The following is a 19739-nucleotide window of genomic DNA, read 5'->3' as shown; positions in this document are numbered from 1 at the left end:
TGACACGAACAACAGCGAGACAACCATTATAGCGTTCGGGGACACCAGAAACCCTATTCAGAGCATAGATGCAGCGCTTCTTTGTCAGGCATCCACGGGCTGGTGTCCTTTTCGACAGACCTCAGCGGTCGCCCGGAACGCGCCCTTCGACGCGAAAGCACCCAACCACAAGCTATTATAGCCACTGTGCTTCACGCTGCGAGGTTTGCATGGGAATTCGCGTTCAGGACAAGCGCTTCGGTGGGGAATGGAGCACCCGAACCTCTAGCAGCAGCGGCAGCAGCGAAGTACACTCACTGGCCCAGAGCACGCCCCGCTTCAACCAGCTTCGACCAGAACGCTGCATCGGCGTGTGTTGTCTGCTAGTCGCGGCGTGCTTCCAAGCGCCTGTGATTGTCCAGGGTGCGTTGCAGGCCTCCACAAACGCTAGGCCATGTTGCAACATCCAAGTCGCAATGTTCGTCACTTTGGCTCGATCCGAGGCGTATGTGCTACTGCAATGTCGCCGAATATGAGAGCGATTGGAAACCGGGGGAAAAAGTCACTCGTCGCTCGTCGCGGGACGTCGAGTACCAAGACAACAGAAGAAACGAGGGCGCCGAGTTCCGCCACTGCGGCGCCCGTCGTGGACTTTGACGCACTGCCCATCGGTGAGAAGCTCCTTTTTGTTGCGGTGGAGACGTTCACGCAGGGTGTTGCCTCGGGTGTTATGGGCGGGTTAGCGGGGCTCGTCTACGGTGCGTTCTCGCGGCGAACACTAGAGGGAGCACGCTCGGAAGGCCGGAAGTTCCTGATGACCTGGGGGTTATTCGGCGGTGTTTATAGCCTTGGTCTTGGTCTCTCTCGCACGGTTCGACAACGCCAGGATAAGTATAATGCGGTGATCGCGGCCTGTGCCTCTGGAGCTGTCTTCGGCCGGGAGCAGGGCGTACAAGGTATGCTCGCGGGGTGCGCCCAGTTTGCTGGATTCACCTATTTGATTGAAACTTTCATAGTGGGCTCGCAGTCACCACGGCCCGAACGAGATAACGAGATAGGCTCCCCAAAGATAGAGATTCCGGTGGGAAAACGGCGCTGAGGACACGTACAGGGCGTTGCCCGCACTCGTGCGGCCCGTCCGCAACGCCCGCCATCTGATGCCCGTACGTATGGAAAGTGGAACCCCACGTATTTCTAGTGTAGAATCCGAGCTTTATGGGTGCTTCTGCCTGATATCTGCGTTTGCCTAGACCGACAGAGGCTGTTTGCTGCGTGAGCAGAAGCTCGTACTGCGTGCTAGTTCGTGGATCCCCATATCGTCGTTTTCAAGGGACACCTTGACAGGCTGGGGAGGCTTGAGACTGTTGCTGGGCATTCTCATCGTTTCCGCTCGGGTTGCCATCGGTAAACTGCAGCTCGTTTTCCAGTGTAATCGCGAATTTTCTTCTTGGCACCCTTGCCCCTAATCTGGCACTCTATCCACACTTGGTGCGTAAGTGTACGTAAACGTTCAATGCGTTGAGCACGGCGCCCTAAATCCTCGACGACTTGTGCGCGTAACGCTGCATCGCCCGCAGACGGGTCACGACCTGTGCCGAATGCTCGGCCTCGGTCACCGTGCTCTGTGAGCGGCACACAAGTCATTGGATGAAAACGAGTGTGTGAAGCACGGGCTCCCGCAGCGTTTCGAGTGCTGGCAGAAACGCGTACCTCGGCAGCTGCAAGTGGAAACTCCGCTGCGAGTCGATCGTACTCCGCCTGTTCGTGTGCAAGTTTCGCGTGCAGTGTCTGTGCGTCGAGGCGGCGCATGCGTCTATCCTCGGTGGCATCCGCGCCACGGAACTTGCTCGGATGTGGTACCGAGATCCTTCCGTCCCTGCTCGGTAGTCGGAGCATTTTGAAATAGAACTCATCAGGGTTGCGGAACTCTGCACGTTGCTGCAGCGCTTTCAGCCGTTGCTGCTTCGAGTGGTAAGCACGGGCTCGTTCTACATAGTCGCGGTGTTTCTCGAGCAACCCCAGCTTCGCACGGCCCCTTGGCTGCGCGCGTTCCCTGTGCGTCCTTCTGGGCGACGCTTTACGAAAGGCGCTCTCGAGCGACATGTCCCTGGAATAGAGGAGTCTGGGTACGGGTCTCGGAGCCTCGGCTGGATACTGCTTGGCGCACCTTGAGCAGCTGTCGAGGCGGCCACTGACACTCGCAGAAGACGGTGCGTGCCTACAGACCACTGATCACACAAGCACAACCGGTTTCGGGTTCGAGAATTGGCAACTGGGAAACGCAAGTGCCTGATTTGATGCGGTGCGATGCGGTGCGCAGAAGCCCTGTAACCGTGAGCCGAAGCGTCCACTGAGCGCTTCAGCGGCAGCCTATCGAGCGATCACGCTAACGACAACGCAAATGCGACTGGTTCGCACTGCTCCAGTAGCAGGTACTAAAACAGTCTACAGGGATTCCTTCAGCGACCGCGTCGCACAAAGAGACTTGGGGTCGTCGCTTGCGCCGCACTGAACGCGCACCAAAGTACCGCTGGACAGCAGCTGGAAGCGGCGTCGACGCGGACGCGCTGGCACCCCTCGCCAGTGTGCAGAAGCGTTGAGAGCGGGTTGAGCGCTCCTTGGAAACTGAGCTTGTAGCACTCATACTTTCCCCTGAGATTCACCCAGTTTCCAGAGTCAGTGCTGGCGAGGAAAATGACGTGTCTAGCGCGATACTTCTCCAGGATAGTGACTTTCTGTTGAGGTTCCTTAAAACGCGTTGGTAGAAGCTGATCGGAAGCAAATTGTACACGAATGCACTTCGAGGTGCTTTCCGCTGACAACAGTACTCCCGGAGCGCGTCTAGGCGTGCTCTCGAGGAGTTCCGGAGCAGCTACAGATGGGACAGGCACCCCAGAAACCAGCTCTATTGTGACACCCACTTGGGTACTGCCAACTGTACGCGGGTCGACGCCGGGCATAGCAAACACGCTGTTGGAGCGGTACTGCTTGCGGGTCGCTGGGGCGGGCGCTCACGCCACTTGCGGACGCGTGCCGGTATCGACAGGCTCAAACGAGGCCGCCCAGGAATACGATGACCACTCTCAGAGCTCGTTTTGCGTTGGGGTCAGCGCACTGGACTTTTGGAACTACAAAGGCACCGAAGAACCTGACGGTGCCAAGTTTTTGGAGCTGAATGCTGAAAAAGACGCACGTCATTTATGCAGTTGGCAGGCGTTTCCTGGCCCGCTTGTTCTTTCCATGAGATCAGCGCTTGCACTCTTCGACATGCTTGAAAAAGACGGACATCCGCAGGTTGTCCAGTTCCAGAATCGGTCGACTCGGAAGCGCTTGCCTGCAAACGAGGCGCATAGGATCGTCGCTGAAGGCCTCTTCGGGGACACGCGTGGCTCGCGCATGCCAGTAACGCCGGAGCGCATCCTGGACCTGCAGCAGGCCATGCGCTGTGACCTGTACGAGACACTGTATGAGGTGTCGAGCTGGCCTCAACCAGACAGTAGCGATCCAGCTGATCGAGACAGAAGGGATCTCTTGGAGGCAACGGGTTACGCGCTCGACGCTGGCGCCAATGCGCACCCACGTATTGGCACTGTGGACACGCTGCCTGCAGAGCGCACGAAGCAATGGGGAACGCATACGCTGCGCTGCGCTGCCATTCGCAATACGCCGGGGCATGCGCTGCTCTCGGTTCCGATCTCCAGATCCGAGGAGTTCGACAGAGGGACCTCACGCTGGGCTCTGGAGCTGGCTAACGCATACCGCGACCGGGTTGCTGGTTTCAATCTGGTTGGCTTGGGCAATGGTGGAGCGCCCATGCTCGATGTTCTGCGCCAGTGCCTTAAGATGGTCCAGCACCTTCGCTCTGCGACATCGAAGAATCTTCCGGTGTTCTGCACTGGCGGCTCTGCATGGCTTGTCGACGGATCGCCAGCAATCGTTCTGGGACTCGTTTCCAGCGGCGTCGATGTACTCGAGAGCCGCTACCCCTTCGTGATGGCGGAATGCTGCTACGCACTCGATCTATTCCACGAGTCTCAAGCGGCGGACAGCGAAGCCTCTGATCCACTGCTGTACACGAGTGTGCGTGACCCCCGCTGGGCACACGACGCGCGACCAATACTCCAAACTTGCCGCTCAGCAGCGAGCGCGCGCCGTTGCACCATTGGGAGAACGTATACGCGTGCATACTGGTACCATCTGTTTCAGGTCAACGAAATGCTCGGACCAATGCTGCTCTCTCTCCATAACATTCAGCAATATTTGGCCTTTTTTGATGAAATTCAGGACGCTATCCGCGCGCACACTTTTGCAAGTCTCTGCGAGAGATTTCAAGTTCCAGTGTGATTGCACTGGACGCTCTCGCATGGACTTGGAGAATCGATGCGTCCCTCGCGGTGGAGATCCAGATGCGTGTACGCTTATCGCAGGGCGGCGATCGTTTTGAGGTGGCATATTGACAGCGCAATCGTATCAGGTAGGCGGAGGCGACGTGTACATCGGTGGATGCAGGTTCGGTCGGCTCCATCCTTGTGATGATGAAGAGGATGATCACGATGAAGAAGATGATGATGTGTCGGTTCCAGGAGCATCATGAGTAGCATGGCGGTGATCGGCGATTACTGGGGTCGCAAACGGCACCTGCACCGCACGGGTAGCGAGTGCAGATGTTCGCAAGCGCGTCGCTGCGCCTGCATAGCGCCGTGCAAGCAGCCCAAGTCCCAACTGAAGCAAGATTGGATGCGGGGCGTGCTCGCGCTTCGGCGGTGCCTCAGGGAAGCGCTCACGTGTACTTTCAGGGTACGCGTTTTGAACCTCATGAGCGTCCGGTGGACAAGTCACGTCGGTTGTGGTGATGTGCAAAGCATCTACCTGAGATACCGGTGGTGCAAATGATAAACGGTCTTCATGACGACATGCATCATGCATCGCTTCATTCCTCTGAAGCAGAGCTGGGGACCTGCACGGTACCTGCACGGACTGTCAAGCTGACGCCCAAAGCGGCACGGCGAGACTGTTCTGTTTCTCTCGTGTGACCACAACGGCAGCACGTGCAGCGTCATCGCGAGCGCTTGGGATTGGCTCAGCGCCAGAGAACATGTCGAGTGAAGCCCTGGCTTCCAAGCGGACGACTCGTTTGCGGCCAACGGAACCTAGCAGCGTCTGAAGAGGAACCATACTTCTTTTACTGTTGTGCGATGGCTTTTTCGCACCTACAGGATTCTCGGCCAATCCATTGCTCATACACATTGCGCAAAGCTTCACGGCAGTGCAGTCGGGCAGGCACAAAGCACGCAGCCAACGACACTTGAGATCCGTTTCGTGCGCCCAATGATACAGGCACGGTTTCCGTGACCCAGCGATGCGCACGTTCTCGAACAGAGCTTCCGTGTGCTTCGCCTGACGCGGAACTGCACGCGTATGAGACAACACGTTCGCTCTGACGGCGTCCGCAGCGTCATGCTTACCTCATATGTGGCATCTATTCATAAATCTGGAGGTATTTGAAGTCTTTTCCGATGTCATTCGTTCATCCTGCGTATTGTCTTGCGCTCACTGGACATATGGATTCGAGGTCGCATCTTACGCTGCTGCTTTATCAAAGCAGCTATGCTCCAGAGGACAGTGTGCGAAACTCAACCTGCACGCCTGCGTCACGCGCTCGTCCAACGATATCTGCGATTTTCACGGCCCGCTGTGCTGCCTCATCCAAGTTATCTGCAGGTATGATTCTGACAGTGCTCTGACGCATGATTTCTTTGGCTTCCGCAACCTTGTTGCCTTCGAGCCGAACAATCAGCGGCACCCGAACTTGCGCACGTTTTGCTGCATCCACAATACCTTGCGCTAAGACATCGCAGCGCATGATGCCTCCGAAAATATTGATCAGAATCGAATCGACATGGGCGTCTTGATTGAGGATCCGAAACGCTTCACCGACCTGCTCCACGGTGGCGCCACCGCCAACGTCCAGGAAGTTGGCCGGATTTCCTCCGTACAATTTAATAATATCCATGGTTGCCATGGCAAGCCCTGCTCCGTTGACCATGCAGCCAATATTCCCATCTAGGCCGATATAGTTCAAACCGAACCGCGAAGCGTCGACTTCGCGGCTGTCTTCCTGCGTTGTATCGCGGAGCGCGAAAATGTCACGCTGTCGAAAAGCAGCGTTGTCATCAAAGTTGATTTTCGCATCGACACAATGAATTTCGCCGTCGGGGGTTTCGGTCAGCGGGTTCACTTCGACCATGGTGCAGTCCTTTTCGAGAAACAATCGATACAGATTCTGAATGAGCGCAACGCCATCCTCGTGAAGACGCTCCGAACGCTGCCGCGACAGGCCCAGTGACTCAGCTATTCGTGCTGCAGTTGCGGTGTCCATGGTTTCTCCGCGCTTTGGCAGCGGAAGCGGTATGCTTTGGATGCTCTCCGGGGTGTCTCGGGCGATGTCCTCTATGGAAGTTCCACCGCGGCGACTCGCGATCGCCAGCGGCCCCTGTACTTTCCGATCGTAGAGAAGCGCGAGGTACATTTCGCGTCGGGCGTAAACACGCTTCGCCACGAGTAGTTTCTGGCAGGGTCGACCCTTGGCGCCCGTCTGCTTCGTAACCAGCTGCTGGCCGAGCATCTTGCCTGCCAACTGCTGCACCTCGTCCACGGTACTTGCGATGTGCACTCCGCCTCGAAATCCAGACGGTTGAAACACGCCAAGACCTCGACCTCCAGCCAAAACTTGCGCCTTGAGCACAACGTCGTCTCGCGGGCTTTGAAGCAGACGCCGAGCCGCCGCAACGGTCTCCGATACCGAGGCTGCCATTTCGCCTGCCGGTACTGGCACGCCATAGGAACGCAGTAGCGCTTGCGACTGATATTCGTGAATGTTGAGGAAACGTACTTGTTGAAACTGCTTACATGTGTGTTGGTTGCGGGATCCTAGTTTGGAGACTTGCGAGGCAAGCTCCGCCACCAGCGGACCACGCAGCAGACGCCTCATAGAAGCGCCAAACGAGTGCGCTTGACTCACGGGCCTGCAACGATCGGTTGCTCGATGAGACCGAGGCGCTGTGACACAAGCTACAAGAATATATAATAATGTCGTGTATTGTACATTTTGCGATATGGGCGAATCCATATGATACAATATTGACTTATCATCATATATGTTGTACCTGTTGCTGCCGCACGCATGCGTGCGCATCAAGATCACGCCCGGACGCCTCCGCGAGAACACGGCACGCGCAGCATCATGATGTGATCGACAATTCGGATCCCAGGAGAGGCGCTCATCTCACAGTGGTCGAGAAAACGGTCTCGTTCATGCGGAACGTACCTTGCTTTCGAAAGGCTACACAGCAGACGTCACGCATCCTTCATAACTTACGTCGAATCCACTTGGACCAGGGCACACTGCGACCTCCGAAGCAACCGCCACCGCTAGGGTCGCAGGTGTTCCGGCCGCCTCGACCGCCGGCGCCCGAAGATGAGCAGCCTGACTCGACCGAAACTCTGCCAGAGGCAGAGGAATTGGTAGACCTTTGTAACCCTGAAGCCCAAGCAGGTCCCGAGTACGGTGGGCCTAGGGGCTACGAACCTACGCGCTACGGTGACTGGGCGAAAAACGGTCGAGTCAGCGACTTTTAGAAGCCGATGGCACGGAATGATGCGTTCACGCGCCACTCGGGTTGCGTGGACGCCCACCGCCACCGCGTACGCTCCATAGTACGTGGGTATGCTCGCTGGTGAAGACCCAGGGCCGAGCTCTACACGCGCGGGTGCCCAGAATAGGTTCTCATCTGGGAACGGTGCGTTCGCTTGGAACAAACGCCTCCAATGTGCGGGTCACGAACAGAAGCCTCACGCTAACTCCGTACTACTCGATTGAAATGATACCAACAGTTATCCATGTTGCAGGTTCCTCAGTGGGCGAAGCAAGCTGCTCAGAGAACGATGATCTCGCCCGCGCGAAACCGCGTGTTCATGGCTAGAGCCTGTATCATTCGAGCTTGGATCCGGATCGCCTGAAGCCCTCAAGAAGTTTAAGCTTCGATTATGTAGAGCGCAATTGGGCAGAAGCACGTTCCGCACTTATCACTACCATCATTATTGTTCGCGCTAAGACCAGCGATATGCAACCAGCGAGACGATGCCGGCGAGTCCGGCGGCAAAGGCGGCGTCACTGGGCATATATGGTCGCCATGCGGTGCGGCGTGCGTCGCTACTCGAAGCGAATTGGATCAAGTGCTTGGAGATTCACCAAGACACAACCTGCATCATGATAGGCGATGGGTATGTGTTCACTACAGACCGCCATGAGTCGATCAGCGGGGAGATATCGGCGGCTTGGCGTCGCGCCATAGGCATGTCAACGCTCACCATACGCATGTCTGCATCCATTCGCAAAACCATCGCCGTTTTGAATGGTACAAATGCGAGATGTTTTACGGTCACTGCGGGGGAGTCGCTGATGGTTCGAGTCCTGCACCCATATACCACACTTTGTCGTTTGAAATCCAATGGCATGGATGCGTGTGGCATCTCGAGTGCTCCTTTTATGCAGACATGTACTCGGTGCGCCTGGCAACAATTTTCATGTTGCATCTTGCTTCACAACCAGGTTCGAAAGCACGTGTCCATACTCCATTGAGGCGTCAAACGTAAAGCCCGTGGATAGCGGGTACCAAGTACATTCCTAGGACGTGACGCGTCACGAATTATGCTCGTTTCCCGAGGACGCCATGCACGCATGCCTCAGAGCGCTGCTCAGTAGGAAGGCTCTTCGGGTTCTGTGGCTTCGGTGATCTTGATGGAATCATCAATGCGCAGAATCGTGATGGCTGCCTCCGTTGCGAACTGCAGGGACTTGATTTTGCTCATGGCAGGCTCGAGTACACCTGCGGTAAAGCTGTTGCGTACACGGCCTTTGATGAGGTCGAGTCCGCAGAACTTGAGCTCGTTCCGCTGAATGGCGTCGGTGCTAGGGACACCATTTGCTACTGGAGCGTTATCTCGTGACGCAGTATCGTTGATGGCAGGCGTGCCTTCGTTGCTGGCGAAAGCGGCAAAGTGTGCCGCTCGGAGCTTGGCGACCAGGTCTGTCGCATCCAGTGCTGCGTTGACCGCCAGCGTCTTGGGAATCACCAGGAGCGCATCGGAAAATTCAGCGACGGCTAACTGTTCTTTCGATCCTAGCGCAGCAGCAAAACTCTCGAGGAAAGTGGAAACCGCTGCTTCCGTCGCACCACCGCCCGCAACAACCATGTTCGATTCGAGCGTTCGCCTAACCGCTGAGAGCGCATCATGTATGGATCGCTCCATTTCATCCAACATAAACTCATTTGGTCCTCGAAGGAGTATGGTTGCGGCTTTGAAGTCGCGGCAGCCGCGGATGAAGGTGAAGGCCGAATCCGCGACTACTTCCTCGACAACTTCCTGTGCTTGGCCCAGTGCTGAGGTGTCGAAGCTCTCCTCGCCAGTCAGATCCGCAAAGGCGGTTTGGATCGTTGCACCCGTGCACTTTGCAATGCGCTTCAAATCTGCAGGCGCGACTCGTCGAATGGCAAGCGCACCCGCATCGCTGATATATTTCAGGGCAGCGTCATCAATGCCTTTGGTGGTCAAAATCACGTTCGCGCCCGCTTTCAGTATCATGTTGATGCGATCCCGTGTAATGTCCAGCTCTTTCTGCTGCATCTTCTCGATCTCCGCCGGATCCACGCTCTGAATCTGAATTCCCATTTGTAGCTTTGCGCGACGCAAATCAACATCAAGACATGCAATGCGGGCGTTGGTGACGCGCTCCGGCATGAGGCGCGAGGCTCTCGTCAGATTCAATCCGTACCCACCGAGTAGCGTCGACTCGCGAACACCGCGCCCGTGGCTCTTCAAAATATTGATGGACTGGATCGGGTAGCGATGTGCGTTCGCGCCGTCGTCGCGTCGGGTTTTCACCGCCATGACGGCATCGACTGCCAGTCCAGCAAAGTGCTCAATGACCTCGCCGCCGAGTACCTTGCTCTGGAGCGAGGTCTTCGCAGCGTTCACAAGACACTCTCTTCCGAGACGATCTACCGGGACAGCGAGCCGATCACGTATGTACCGGCAAGCTTCACGCACAGCGAGCTTGTATCCGGCTATGATTGAAGTCGGGTGCACACCCGCTTTCACGAGTTCGTTACCTCGCTTCAGAAGCTCTGCAGCAAGCACGACGACAGTCGTCGTTCCGTCACCAACCTCCTCATCTTGCTGCTTGGCGAGATCGACAAGTACCTTTGCAGCAGGATGCTTCACTTCAAGTAGGCTCAAAATCGTTGCGCCGTCATTCGTCACCGTAACGTCACCGATCTCGCTGACGAGCATCTTATCGAGGCCGACTGGGCCCAGCGACGATTTTATAACGTTCGCCACTGCCTGGCAAGCGTTTACATTCTGTGTGCGAACGTCCCGTCCAGAAGTCCGTTGTCCATCCAGCACAAGCGTCGACATGCTTCTAAGCGAGCTCTCTGATCAGCGCTTGAAGCGCTTGTCGCAACGCGCGCACAGAACGCTGCGCACTTGACACGCGTCGCCCTGCCGCGAAAGCGTCCAGGAGACGGCATCCGAGCGATTCGGCGGTGCTCGTCGAGCCGCGCGCGCCGGGCGCGCATGCATCGGTGCTGCCCCTTGAGCCGACGCCCTCTGTGTGGTACAGAAAAGCCGTTCTGTCGCCTTCGGCAGGCACTAGGCACACACGATAGGACGTATGAAACGACCAGAATATCCGAGAAGAAGTATGGGTCATATAACTTGGAGGCAGGGTGTTTGATGGATACTTCACCGCGCACTGAAAAAAAAACATGAAGAAATAAAAGAAAAATGCGCATAATCGGAGAACGCTGGCCAAAGTAAATGTTTTGTCAATGAAAAAATCTGTGCTGCTGCCCAGGACGTACACGTGTCGGCATGCGTGCTCCCTATGGACAGCTCATACTCGGTTCAGCTCGAACGGTTAGATAGGGTCAATTTAAGGCGGGATTGCAGTATCAGCTCTGTGCGTGCAGGTATGCGAGCACTGTCCAGATTCGGCATGGTGCAGCTGCAGGTGCGTGCTCGAGTTGTGGGATCGCTTCGAGCGTTCTGATTTTTGCGTGTTGCGTTGGATGCTCTTGTGGTTGCGATCGTACTGCAAACGCGGCGATAGACCCGCTTTCAAAGACTGAGATGCTCTGCTACCGAGGAACTTGCGTGCCAAACCACGGGTTTTACCATGGAGAAGCCACTGTGACAGCGAGTATAGGGAAGCTGCTGTCTTTGGGGTCACTTGTGCTGGCGACTTGCAAACTGGGACAAAATTGCCTGCGAAGGTACCCGCGCGCGTCTGAGCGGCCGGCACGTGTGATGCGGTTGACCGGGCCTTTCTGCGAAATGTTCCTGGAAAGACCTCGTACCAATGGCTGCATCATACCTGGAGGGAAGCGGTTAGAGGGTGCGAATAGCTCCATGCGCAGCGGTTCCAGCCTTGGCGTGCTTTCTGCGACTGGGCCTGCTTGCAATACCGGATCGATACGTTGAAGCTCAGCTGCCAGCGTGTGCAGGACATTGCGCTAAAACCGTGCTCCGGACATCAAGTCCATGGGAAAGTCACGTGCAATTCGGAACGACCCTGGAAGCCTTGCATCATCCAGATGCCCCAAATGGCGCCCTGGTGGCGATGCTCTCATCGGTATGAAGGATACCACCAATACAGAAACTTGCGCTCTCCGGTATACTACATCCCGATGAAGAAACAGTTCATTTTGTTCGCATGCGGTACGTCGATCGCGTGCTTGATTAGCTCGCTCGTCGCATCCGAACCCACAGAACAGAGGAAATATTCGTCCAAAAAAGAACACCCTTCGCAGCAGTGTGACTCTCATGCAGGGTCGCTGACCAAACTAGTCGGCACTTAGATTCAAAGCTCGCTCTATGCTATGCACAACGGAAAATGAAGTTGCAGGTCGCGTTTCGAGAGCTCGCCATATGAAGCGCTCGGCAGTGCTTTCTATGTTTTCCTGTGCCCATGGCTCAGCTGGAGTAATCCACGCAGTGCAGCCACGAGCGCGAAGATATCGAATGACGTCGCGAAGAGAAATATTTCGCAACGGGCGGAGCCAGCGAAGAGGACCACTTGAGGCGTATGCCGATCCCTGGCAGCCTGCGGTCGACGAGTGGTAGTCTACTCCGATCTCGGCGTCAAGACGTAGCGGATTCCCGGTCGCTACTCGTGCGATGGTTATGATCGCAGCTCGGGTAACCGTTGTGCCCAGGAATAGTTTCTTGCACTCGTATGCTTCCGCCATCCGCTCCAGCAGAGCGTTTACAATGCCTGCAACGAGCGCGGGCGCAATGGTCGGATCCAGCACGTCTAGCTGGTGATTCGTTGCCATCGGATCCCGAGTACTCATTTCTAGCGCATCTGCGCGGGCAAGAAACAGTGCTTCATCAACGGTGTGGACAGTCAGCCCATAGCGCTCCTGTACAAGCGCCTGGAGAGCGGCAGCGCCGCTGGCCCCATTGCCCCCATACCCCGCTGGCACGATAACATGGAAAACGACAATTTCAAAGTGCTTGGGTCGTATCTTACCCTTGTGATGCGCAAACCCCCGCCGAAGTCCGTGCAAAAGCTCAAGAAGCGCAAGCGAGGCTGGACCTCCGGACAACGCAACAGCAACGCGCTCTCCGTGCGAGAGCATAGACCAGCGTTGCACTGCGTACCGGAAGGAGCGCTCAAAACGTTCCACGAAACACGGCACACATAAACGCTCACAGTTTGCACTAAAAACACGCACCTCTTCGGTTGACTGACACACGACGCACTTGCGTTCGAGCGTTTCTGTGGTATCGACAGCGTCGGTGCTGCTGCCGCCGTTGGCGCCGAGTGCACGTACCGCGGCAGTCGTGCCCGAGGTTTGCTGCATCACAAAACCTTCGTAAGGCGGTTGAAGACCTTCGAACGACAGTAGCTCAGGCAGCCATTTACACAAGTTGCACCACTAGTAGCCTGGTTGTAATCACGAGCCAATGGCAGACGAGTGCTCCTTCTTCCACAGAGCGAGCCTGTACCCCGAAGCCGCTGACCACGTCGGCGTCGTCCAAATGGAAAACCAGAAGCGCGCTGATGCAGGCGATGCGACACGTGCCCGAGAACGCGACGTCCGGCTGGGCGTTTATCGGGTTCCCCAGCGGGAGACAGTACTCAACGCTCACAGATGCCGGGCTTAGAGCTTCATCTGCATATAAACTACGTCACAAGAGGGGACGCATACCTGGTTGCTGTTGGATCGCACCCTCTACTCGGTGGAGGCGATGTGTCGCGAGCTCTGCCACTGCATCCGATCGGTGAGGGAAACTGGCACGCTTCCGTGTGCTTCGACCGAGATCGTGACCTGGTGCTTGAGGATGCTTCTACGCCCGTGAGCATCGACTATAAGTACGTTGTCGTATCTGGAAGTGGAGCGGCGGACTCGCAACGCATGGAGGCGACGCAGGCGATTCGCTCTGTGCTCGTTGACGAGACGCTGTTCCAGCAGGCCGGCACCGGCGTCGTACACCTCTACTGTTACGACTCTTGGCGTGTCGCACAAAGCTCCGTATTTGCAACTTCTGCTTTTGTGGATGTGATTTTTCGAAAGTTGAACGTGCCCAAAACGACTTCCTGGTTGCAACTGGATACTGCAGCGGCGGCACGCATGCGCTGGGCACACCAGGAACCGACGTCTACGCAAGCGGTCATTCGAGTTCGCTTCGTGTCCTATGTACCTCGTTTGGAAGCTGGTCATCAGGTGTTTGTGACGGGATCTCCCGAAGCGCTCGGCGCCTGGAATCCCATGAAACAGATTCCCATGTTCCCGATCGGCTCGTGTCTCTACGCAAGCATGGTCTCGATTCCGGTTGCAGCGATTCCCTTTGAATACCGTTACGTGATCGCGAAAGATCAGGAGCCACCGAACTTGATCTGCGCTGAGCAGGGCTCGAATCGCACGCTTCGAATACCGCAGCGTTGTCCGGAAACGCGCTTCATTCATGTCGATGACGTTTTCCGGTACGCGACCGTGTGGAAGGGCGCGGGTGTCGCGATCCCGCTGATCTCGTTGCGCTCGCGTCATTCCGCAGGCGCAGGTGATTTCGGCGACCTGAAGCTCTTCATCGACTGGGTTGCTGCTGCGTCCCTGAAACTTGTACAGCTTCTGCCAATTCATGATACCGGCGAGGAGCCTTCGCCTTACTCGGCACTTTCTGTCCACGCGATACATCCGATTTATATGAACCTGAAGTGGCTTCTGGATGCGATGACGACGATCAGCCCTGCGAATAGGGCAAAGCTACAGCAAGAGCTGGTGAAAGATGGAGAACGCCTGAACGCGAATTATGAGGTGGCGTATCCGGAGGTATTGGAAATGAAGTTACGTTTTCTCGAGATGGTTTATGAATCCAGCGGTGGTAGCGCCTGTTTACAGAACCCAGACTTTGACGTATGGTTCAAAGAAAACACTAGCTGGTTGACCTCGTATGCGCTCTACAAGGTTCTTCGGGAGAAGCACGCACCCGCTGGAGGCATGAAGCGGCTCCCGTCCGATAAGTGGCCCGAGCGCGGCAACGACCAGTCCCTCGTGGCTGCGCTGACCAGTCCGTCTTCGCCTGCATATGATCGCGTCCAGCTGATTTATTTCATTCAGTATCACCTGCATCTTCAACTCAAAAGTGTCTCGGACTACGCCAAGATGCGTGGAGTTATCCTTAAGGGCGATCTTCCGATCGGTGTAACTCGGGACTCGGCGGACACCTGGCAACATCCGGAGTATTTCCGTATGGATCGCTCGATCGGAGCTCCAGCGCTCGATATGTCATCCGCGCAGAACTGGGACTTTCCAGTGTATCGTTGGGATGAGATGGAGCGTGATGGTTACCGATGGTGGCGCCAGCGCCTGCAACACATGTCACAGTATTTTCAGGCTTTCCGTATCGACCACGTGCTCGGTCTGTTTCGAGCCTGGTCCATTCCGTGTCACAATTATTCGGGGCTCTTGGGGCGTTTTGAACCATCCAGTCCCATACACCGGCACGAGATCAGGTCGATCCTCTCGGAATATTACCGCTTGTGCACACCGCATCTGCGTCGCTGGTTGATCGATGAGCGTTTCGGCGCCGAATCGCAGCGGATCGTGGACACGTTCTTCGATGTACACGAAGGCGGCCATGTGTTGACCTTCAAAAAGCACCTCGCTACGGACGATGCCATCGCGCGCTATCTGCTCATCGCGGGCGAGGATCGCACCGCTTGGCACGCGCTACCGGCTGCGGAGCAGCAGGCACGTTTGCGCACCTTTCGAGTTCTTCAGTCGCTGATAGCGAACCAGTGTCTCATTCACGACGATGGTGCCGGTCCCGATGCCTTCTTTCCGACCTGCCATATGAAATCGACGCCGTCGTATCAGCGCTTTGCGAACAAGGAACTCCTAGATCAAGTCTGGGAGCAGTACTTCTTTCGCCGGCAGAACTGGCGTGCGTGTGGGCTGCGAAACCTGCGCGCGCTCCAGTCCTCGGCGAATATGATGATTTGCGCCGAGGACCTCGGCATGGTGCCACCCGAGGTCTATGCGGTTCTCGAAGAGCTCGGGATATTGGGCCTGCGTATCCAACGCTGGCCTGGTATCGGCAAGTTTGGCGCCCCAGCTGCCTACACGTACCTTACCGTAGCTTCGACAAGCTGCCACGATTGCAGTACGGTGCGCGCGTGGTGGCAAGAGGATCGGGGTCGAGCGCACGAAATGTTTTGGTCATTCTTTGGTGAACAGGGCGGTTCCCCGCCCTGGGACTGCACCGAATGGATGAGTCAGAAGATTGTGGAGCAGCATCTCGGCGCGGGATCGATGTGGACTATTCTCCCGCTGCAGGACTACACGGATTGTTGGCGTTCTCTCCGAAGCGCTGATCCCCGGAAGGATCAAATCAATTATCCAGGTCGCAGTTATGAAGAGGGCAGCTGGCGATGGCGCATGCCATATTTCATTGAAACCTTACTGGAAGCTCGCGACTTTACCCAATGGATCGCGGATTGTGTGCATCGTTGCAGACGCAATTGCACGTATTGAACAACGATGGATATATGGCAGTTCAGTACACGCGCTACTCGCTCTGCATCATGCGTGCCTGAACGTGACCAACGCTAGTGCTTGCGTCCGGGGGGCGAGCGGTGAAGCTGGAAAACCGCGGATACTGCATGGGCATCGTAAATATCCGTTACTCGTTGGGCTTGTGCTGCATGCGTATCCACGCCGAATGCAGAGACGGTCTCTAGGGAGACAGTTTATTCATAGGCATGCGTCGACGCTCTCGTATGATGAAAAGCCGATGCATCGACCCAGATTTTCCTCCATCCGCATATGCGAATAGGAACAAGGACGGAGATTGCCGTTCCTCTAGATGCATTTCTATGCTGCACCAGATCCGGAGCAGTTTTGTTCTCATAAAGCGAAGCGACCTCGATCCAGCGATGCTGTCGCTCGGTGCAAGTACGCAGGGTGCCGCCTGTTGTCTGCAGCTGCTTGCAAGTTTTCTGGTGAACGGTCGATGAGACCAATCACAGTCATTCAGCTAGGCGAGTGCAGTCGCTAACAACGAAAAGACTAGTGGTCGAGTGCAGGCGTTTATCCGCCCCGAAATGCCACTCCCATCTTTCTGGCTACCTGCACGTGGCAAGTGTAAGTCCCGTTGGTAAGCGTGCTTGCCATCAGAACGCACGCACGCATCGATTTGTGTCGTCCAAGGGCTATTTCCAAATTTGTCTAGAGATCTACATGTTCTCAGGGACTCGCGTTGTACCCATCGCGCAGCGCACAAATCGAGTGCAGTGTGGCGTACAGCGTCCAGACGCAGGCCGCACGAAACACCAGAGTGGAGTGTGTCGAGGGACCTCGCACTCGTGCCGCACTTTTTTTCTTTCGATGCACAGAGCTTCTGAGTTGCGGCGTCGAACGATTCGAACAAGCGCAGCATGGCTGGGGTTCGTGCTAACGCTGTTTTTCCTCGGGGCCCTGATCGGCAGCATAGGCGCTTACCGCATAAAGCGCGTGTGCGCGCTGAAACGCGTACAGCGACGAGCTTTGACCTGGGATACGATCCGCGGACAGAGTGCTTCTACTCATGCTCAACACATGCACGTGCGAACGTTGTTTCAATTACGGAACAGCAGTTATCGTGTCCCGATCAGCAAGTCGCGGCCGCTTGCACTAGAACCCAACGGGAACGCCGCCCTCCATGCCCAGATCTCGCCAATAGAACTGCCTCTCTATGGCTCACTCGTACACATCGGTATGTATGCAACAACAATCGAAATTGATGGATCCCCGTACACCCTTTCAGTGGATACCGGCTCGTCCTCGTTAGCAGTTATCACGAGCGTGTGCGATGCTTGCCCGGCGGGCAAGCGGCGGCTGCAAGTCGACGAGGATCGCACGCTGCACTGCGGAAGCCGCACAGCGCCGCTGGGCGATCCGCCCGAGACCTTTTCCTGTGAACCTGATCAGCATGGTATCTGTGACGGACGTGGACATTGCATCTATCAGATCCGTTACGGGGACGGTACTGCTTTCAACGGCCGCTATGTTGCGGGAATGGTCGGTGCAGCGGGCCGTGCGGCGCCCATGGTATTCGGTGGTATCGAGTCAGCGCAGGGACGCAGTCCCGATGTATTCGGCAGCGGCATTGAAGGGATGCTCGGCCTGGCGTATCCGGGGCTGTCATGCAACCCGCTGTGCACGCTACCGTTTTTCGAAACGCTCTTGCAGCACCGACTCGTCCCTGAAGATGTGTTCAGTCTCTGTGTGAGCGACGAGCAAGGGCGTCTTGTACTTGGCGCTATGGATTCTCGTATGGATCCGATGGAGATCCGGTGGACGCCAATTGTGCACCATCTTTTTTATGATATAGAGCTAGAGCATGTGTATATCGATGGACACGATGCGGGCATTGCCAATCGGCACAGCGCATTCGTGGACTCGGGCACGACGCTCATCGCCCTTTCAACAGGAGCGTTTGCGGCGTTCCGAGACTACCTTCGTGCGCACTACTGCCATATTCCGTATGTGTGTCCGGATAATGCCCAAGAACCGAGTATACTGGATCACGCTGCGTGCGCATCGTATTCTCCAGAGGAAGTCCGACAGTTTCCCAACCTAACATTCACGCTAGCTGGCGCTGGGAACTTGACGCTGACTCCGCTACAGTATTTCGTTCGGGTAGATAATCCACCAGAACCAACATTTTACTGCATGGGGATCGCGGAGGAGCCGTCCCTCGGGCCCAGCTATGGTGTCGAAGCGATATTAGGTCTCGTGTGGCTGCGCAACTTTTTCACTGTGTATGATCGAGCACACAAACGGATAGGGTTTCAGTCGGCTCGCGGATGCATCCCTTTCACGACCACACACCCGACGGGCTCCGGGTCAACAAGCGATCAAGACGAACCTCGATCATCCGCGCCAAGCGGACACCGCAGCGAAACGACGCTCTTCGGCAGTATAGGCATCTTTATACGGAAGCACGCAAATGTCCTTTTGTTCATTATGGTTCCACTCCTGGTCACAAGTGTTGCGCTCTGGTTCGGGCTCTGGTACTACCGCAAGCGACGCCGATTGCTGCAATCGACGGGAGACACAGAAGCAAACCAGGCGATGGTAGCGCTTCGCATTGAACAGGATGCTAATGGCTGAGTTCATCGCGCTTAGCACACCGGAGGGACAGGAGCAGCACTTCTCCTGTTGATCGCGGCGGCGATGGCGATTTGATAGGCGTGAATGCTCCGCATTGCGTAAGCAGTAGAATCGGGGTCTCGCACCCAGAAGAAGCTGGTGGATTCGGGGATGGCGTGCTCGCAGATCCGGGGCAGCGACGTGACGCATGCCGCATTGATGATGATGATGATGATGATGAAAAATAACGTCCGCACAGCGATTTCGATCTTTGCGGGCCTGGGCTCTGTCAGGCACCGCATCATTCCAGGTACCATAACGGGAGCGATACGCTTTGTGTGCATCTGTCTGTACATACAGTGCCTGCGTTCTCGTCCCACGAACGTGAACTGCACAAATGCGTATCGCTTGATATGTCCTGTAATCTGCAAACGCCTCGGAGGACGAGCGCTCAGGTCGACGCAGCCCACGGGGCAATCCATCGAGGACGCAGTACCGCGGTGCAGATACCTCTGGATCGGTTGTGCGGATCGAGGCAGAAATTCTGCCGATGCAGAGCGACATGATCCAGGCCCGAGCAGATGACCCTGTGCAACGGTCGACGTCATCATTACGTTTATATGGCCTAAATGATCCGGTCTGTTGCGATTACTGGATAAGTCGCCACAAGAGCTCTCCTCGCATCCCGACCCGAATCGCATGCAACAGTGCTGGGCATGCCGGCGTCAAGTGTTTCCCGACACTACCCCGAAACAAGTTGCGGGGTGCAACATCGCCTGATATGACCAACGTCGGTCGGATGCGCGAAGGTCAGCGGGTCGCGGGGCCCTGCAACCTCACGCTGCTTTCACGAACGCAGCCATGTTCTAGTCCGAGTGCAGGATGCTCCAACAGAACCGAGTCCGGATAACTTGAGCGAAAATCCCCGCGCTGAGAATGCAGCGAACGTCGTAAGGCGAAACGACGGCCTCGCCACAGCCGAGCAGGCGTCCACACAGCGGGCGCCTGTCGACCGGATGAGTTCTGTCTGCAGCTTGGTAACCGGTGCCGTAAATTCGA

The 19739-nt window shown here is 56.3% G+C and overlaps 10 protein-coding genes across 10 annotated transcripts, besides 1 other annotated feature; 6 read left to right on the top strand and 4 right to left on the bottom strand.

The window, feature by feature from the left end:
• Positions 1-323: part of a sequence feature (possible transcribed region) that runs on past the window's edge.
• Positions 324-433: 110 nt separating this feature from the next.
• CYME_CMT639C (hypothetical protein) lies at positions 434-1078 on the top strand (the record flags this gene model as incomplete). Its single annotated transcript, XM_005539180.1, has 1 exon — positions 434-1078. One exon carries the CDS (start codon positions 434-436, stop codon positions 1076-1078), a length of 645 nt encoding a protein of 214 aa, XP_005539237.1.
• A 278-nt stretch (positions 1079-1356) lies between these two features.
• CYME_CMT211C (similar to U3 snoRNP component Utp11p) lies at positions 1357-2082 on the bottom strand (the record flags this gene model as incomplete). The annotated part of the gene is made up of 1 exon (XM_005539179.1): positions 1357-2082. The coding sequence occupies one exon, from the start codon at positions 2080-2082 to the stop codon at positions 1357-1359; it is 726 nt and encodes a 241-aa protein (XP_005539236.1).
• Positions 2083-2772: 690 nt separating this feature from the next.
• On the top strand, positions 2773-4323 carry CYME_CMT210C (hypothetical protein, conserved; the record flags this gene model as incomplete). Its single annotated transcript, XM_005539178.1, has 1 exon — positions 2773-4323. The coding sequence occupies one exon, from the start codon at positions 2773-2775 to the stop codon at positions 4321-4323; it is 1551 nt and encodes a 516-aa protein (XP_005539235.1).
• Positions 4324-5584: 1261 nt separating this feature from the next.
• CYME_CMT209C (succinate--CoA ligase, mitochondrial precursor) lies at positions 5585-6970 on the bottom strand (the record flags this gene model as incomplete). The annotated part of the gene is made up of 1 exon (XM_005539177.1): positions 5585-6970. One exon carries the CDS (start codon positions 6968-6970, stop codon positions 5585-5587), a length of 1386 nt encoding a protein of 461 aa, XP_005539234.1.
• A 323-nt stretch (positions 6971-7293) lies between these two features.
• On the top strand, positions 7294-7617 carry CYME_CMT208C (hypothetical protein; the record flags this gene model as incomplete). The annotated part of the gene is made up of 1 exon (XM_005539176.1): positions 7294-7617. The coding sequence occupies one exon, from the start codon at positions 7294-7296 to the stop codon at positions 7615-7617; it is 324 nt and encodes a 107-aa protein (XP_005539233.1).
• Positions 7618-8736: 1119 nt separating this feature from the next.
• Positions 8737-10458, bottom strand: CYME_CMT207C (chaperonin containing TCP1, subunit 1; the record flags this gene model as incomplete). The annotated part of the gene is made up of 1 exon (XM_005539175.1): positions 8737-10458. The coding sequence occupies one exon, from the start codon at positions 10456-10458 to the stop codon at positions 8737-8739; it is 1722 nt and encodes a 573-aa protein (XP_005539232.1).
• Positions 10459-11172: 714 nt separating this feature from the next.
• On the top strand, positions 11173-11523 carry CYME_CMT206C (hypothetical protein; the record flags this gene model as incomplete). Its single annotated transcript, XM_005539174.1, has 1 exon — positions 11173-11523. One exon carries the CDS (start codon positions 11173-11175, stop codon positions 11521-11523), a length of 351 nt encoding a protein of 116 aa, XP_005539231.1.
• A 362-nt stretch (positions 11524-11885) lies between these two features.
• Positions 11886-12908, bottom strand: CYME_CMT205C (hypothetical protein, conserved; the record flags this gene model as incomplete). Its single annotated transcript, XM_005539173.1, has 1 exon — positions 11886-12908. One exon carries the CDS (start codon positions 12906-12908, stop codon positions 11886-11888), a length of 1023 nt encoding a protein of 340 aa, XP_005539230.1.
• Positions 12909-13199: 291 nt separating this feature from the next.
• Positions 13200-16082, top strand: CYME_CMT204C (4-alpha-glucanotransferase; the record flags this gene model as incomplete). The annotated part of the gene is made up of 1 exon (XM_005539172.1): positions 13200-16082. One exon carries the CDS (start codon positions 13200-13202, stop codon positions 16080-16082), a length of 2883 nt encoding a protein of 960 aa, XP_005539229.1.
• Positions 16083-16934: 852 nt separating this feature from the next.
• On the top strand, positions 16935-18701 carry CYME_CMT203C (similar to aspartyl protease; the record flags this gene model as incomplete). Its single annotated transcript, XM_005539171.1, has 1 exon — positions 16935-18701. The coding sequence occupies one exon, from the start codon at positions 16935-16937 to the stop codon at positions 18699-18701; it is 1767 nt and encodes a 588-aa protein (XP_005539228.1).
• Between the last annotated feature and the right edge of the window lie 1038 nt (positions 18702-19739).

Source organism: Cyanidioschyzon merolae, chromosome 20 (genome assembly GCF_000091205.1).
Source record: "Cyanidioschyzon merolae strain 10D DNA, chromosome 20, complete genome".
Lineage (NCBI taxonomy): Eukaryota > Rhodophyta > Bangiophyceae > Cyanidiales > Cyanidiaceae > Cyanidioschyzon > Cyanidioschyzon merolae.
Note: the sequence above shows the minus strand (reverse complement) of the source record. Positions and strands in the feature narration are given on the sequence as shown.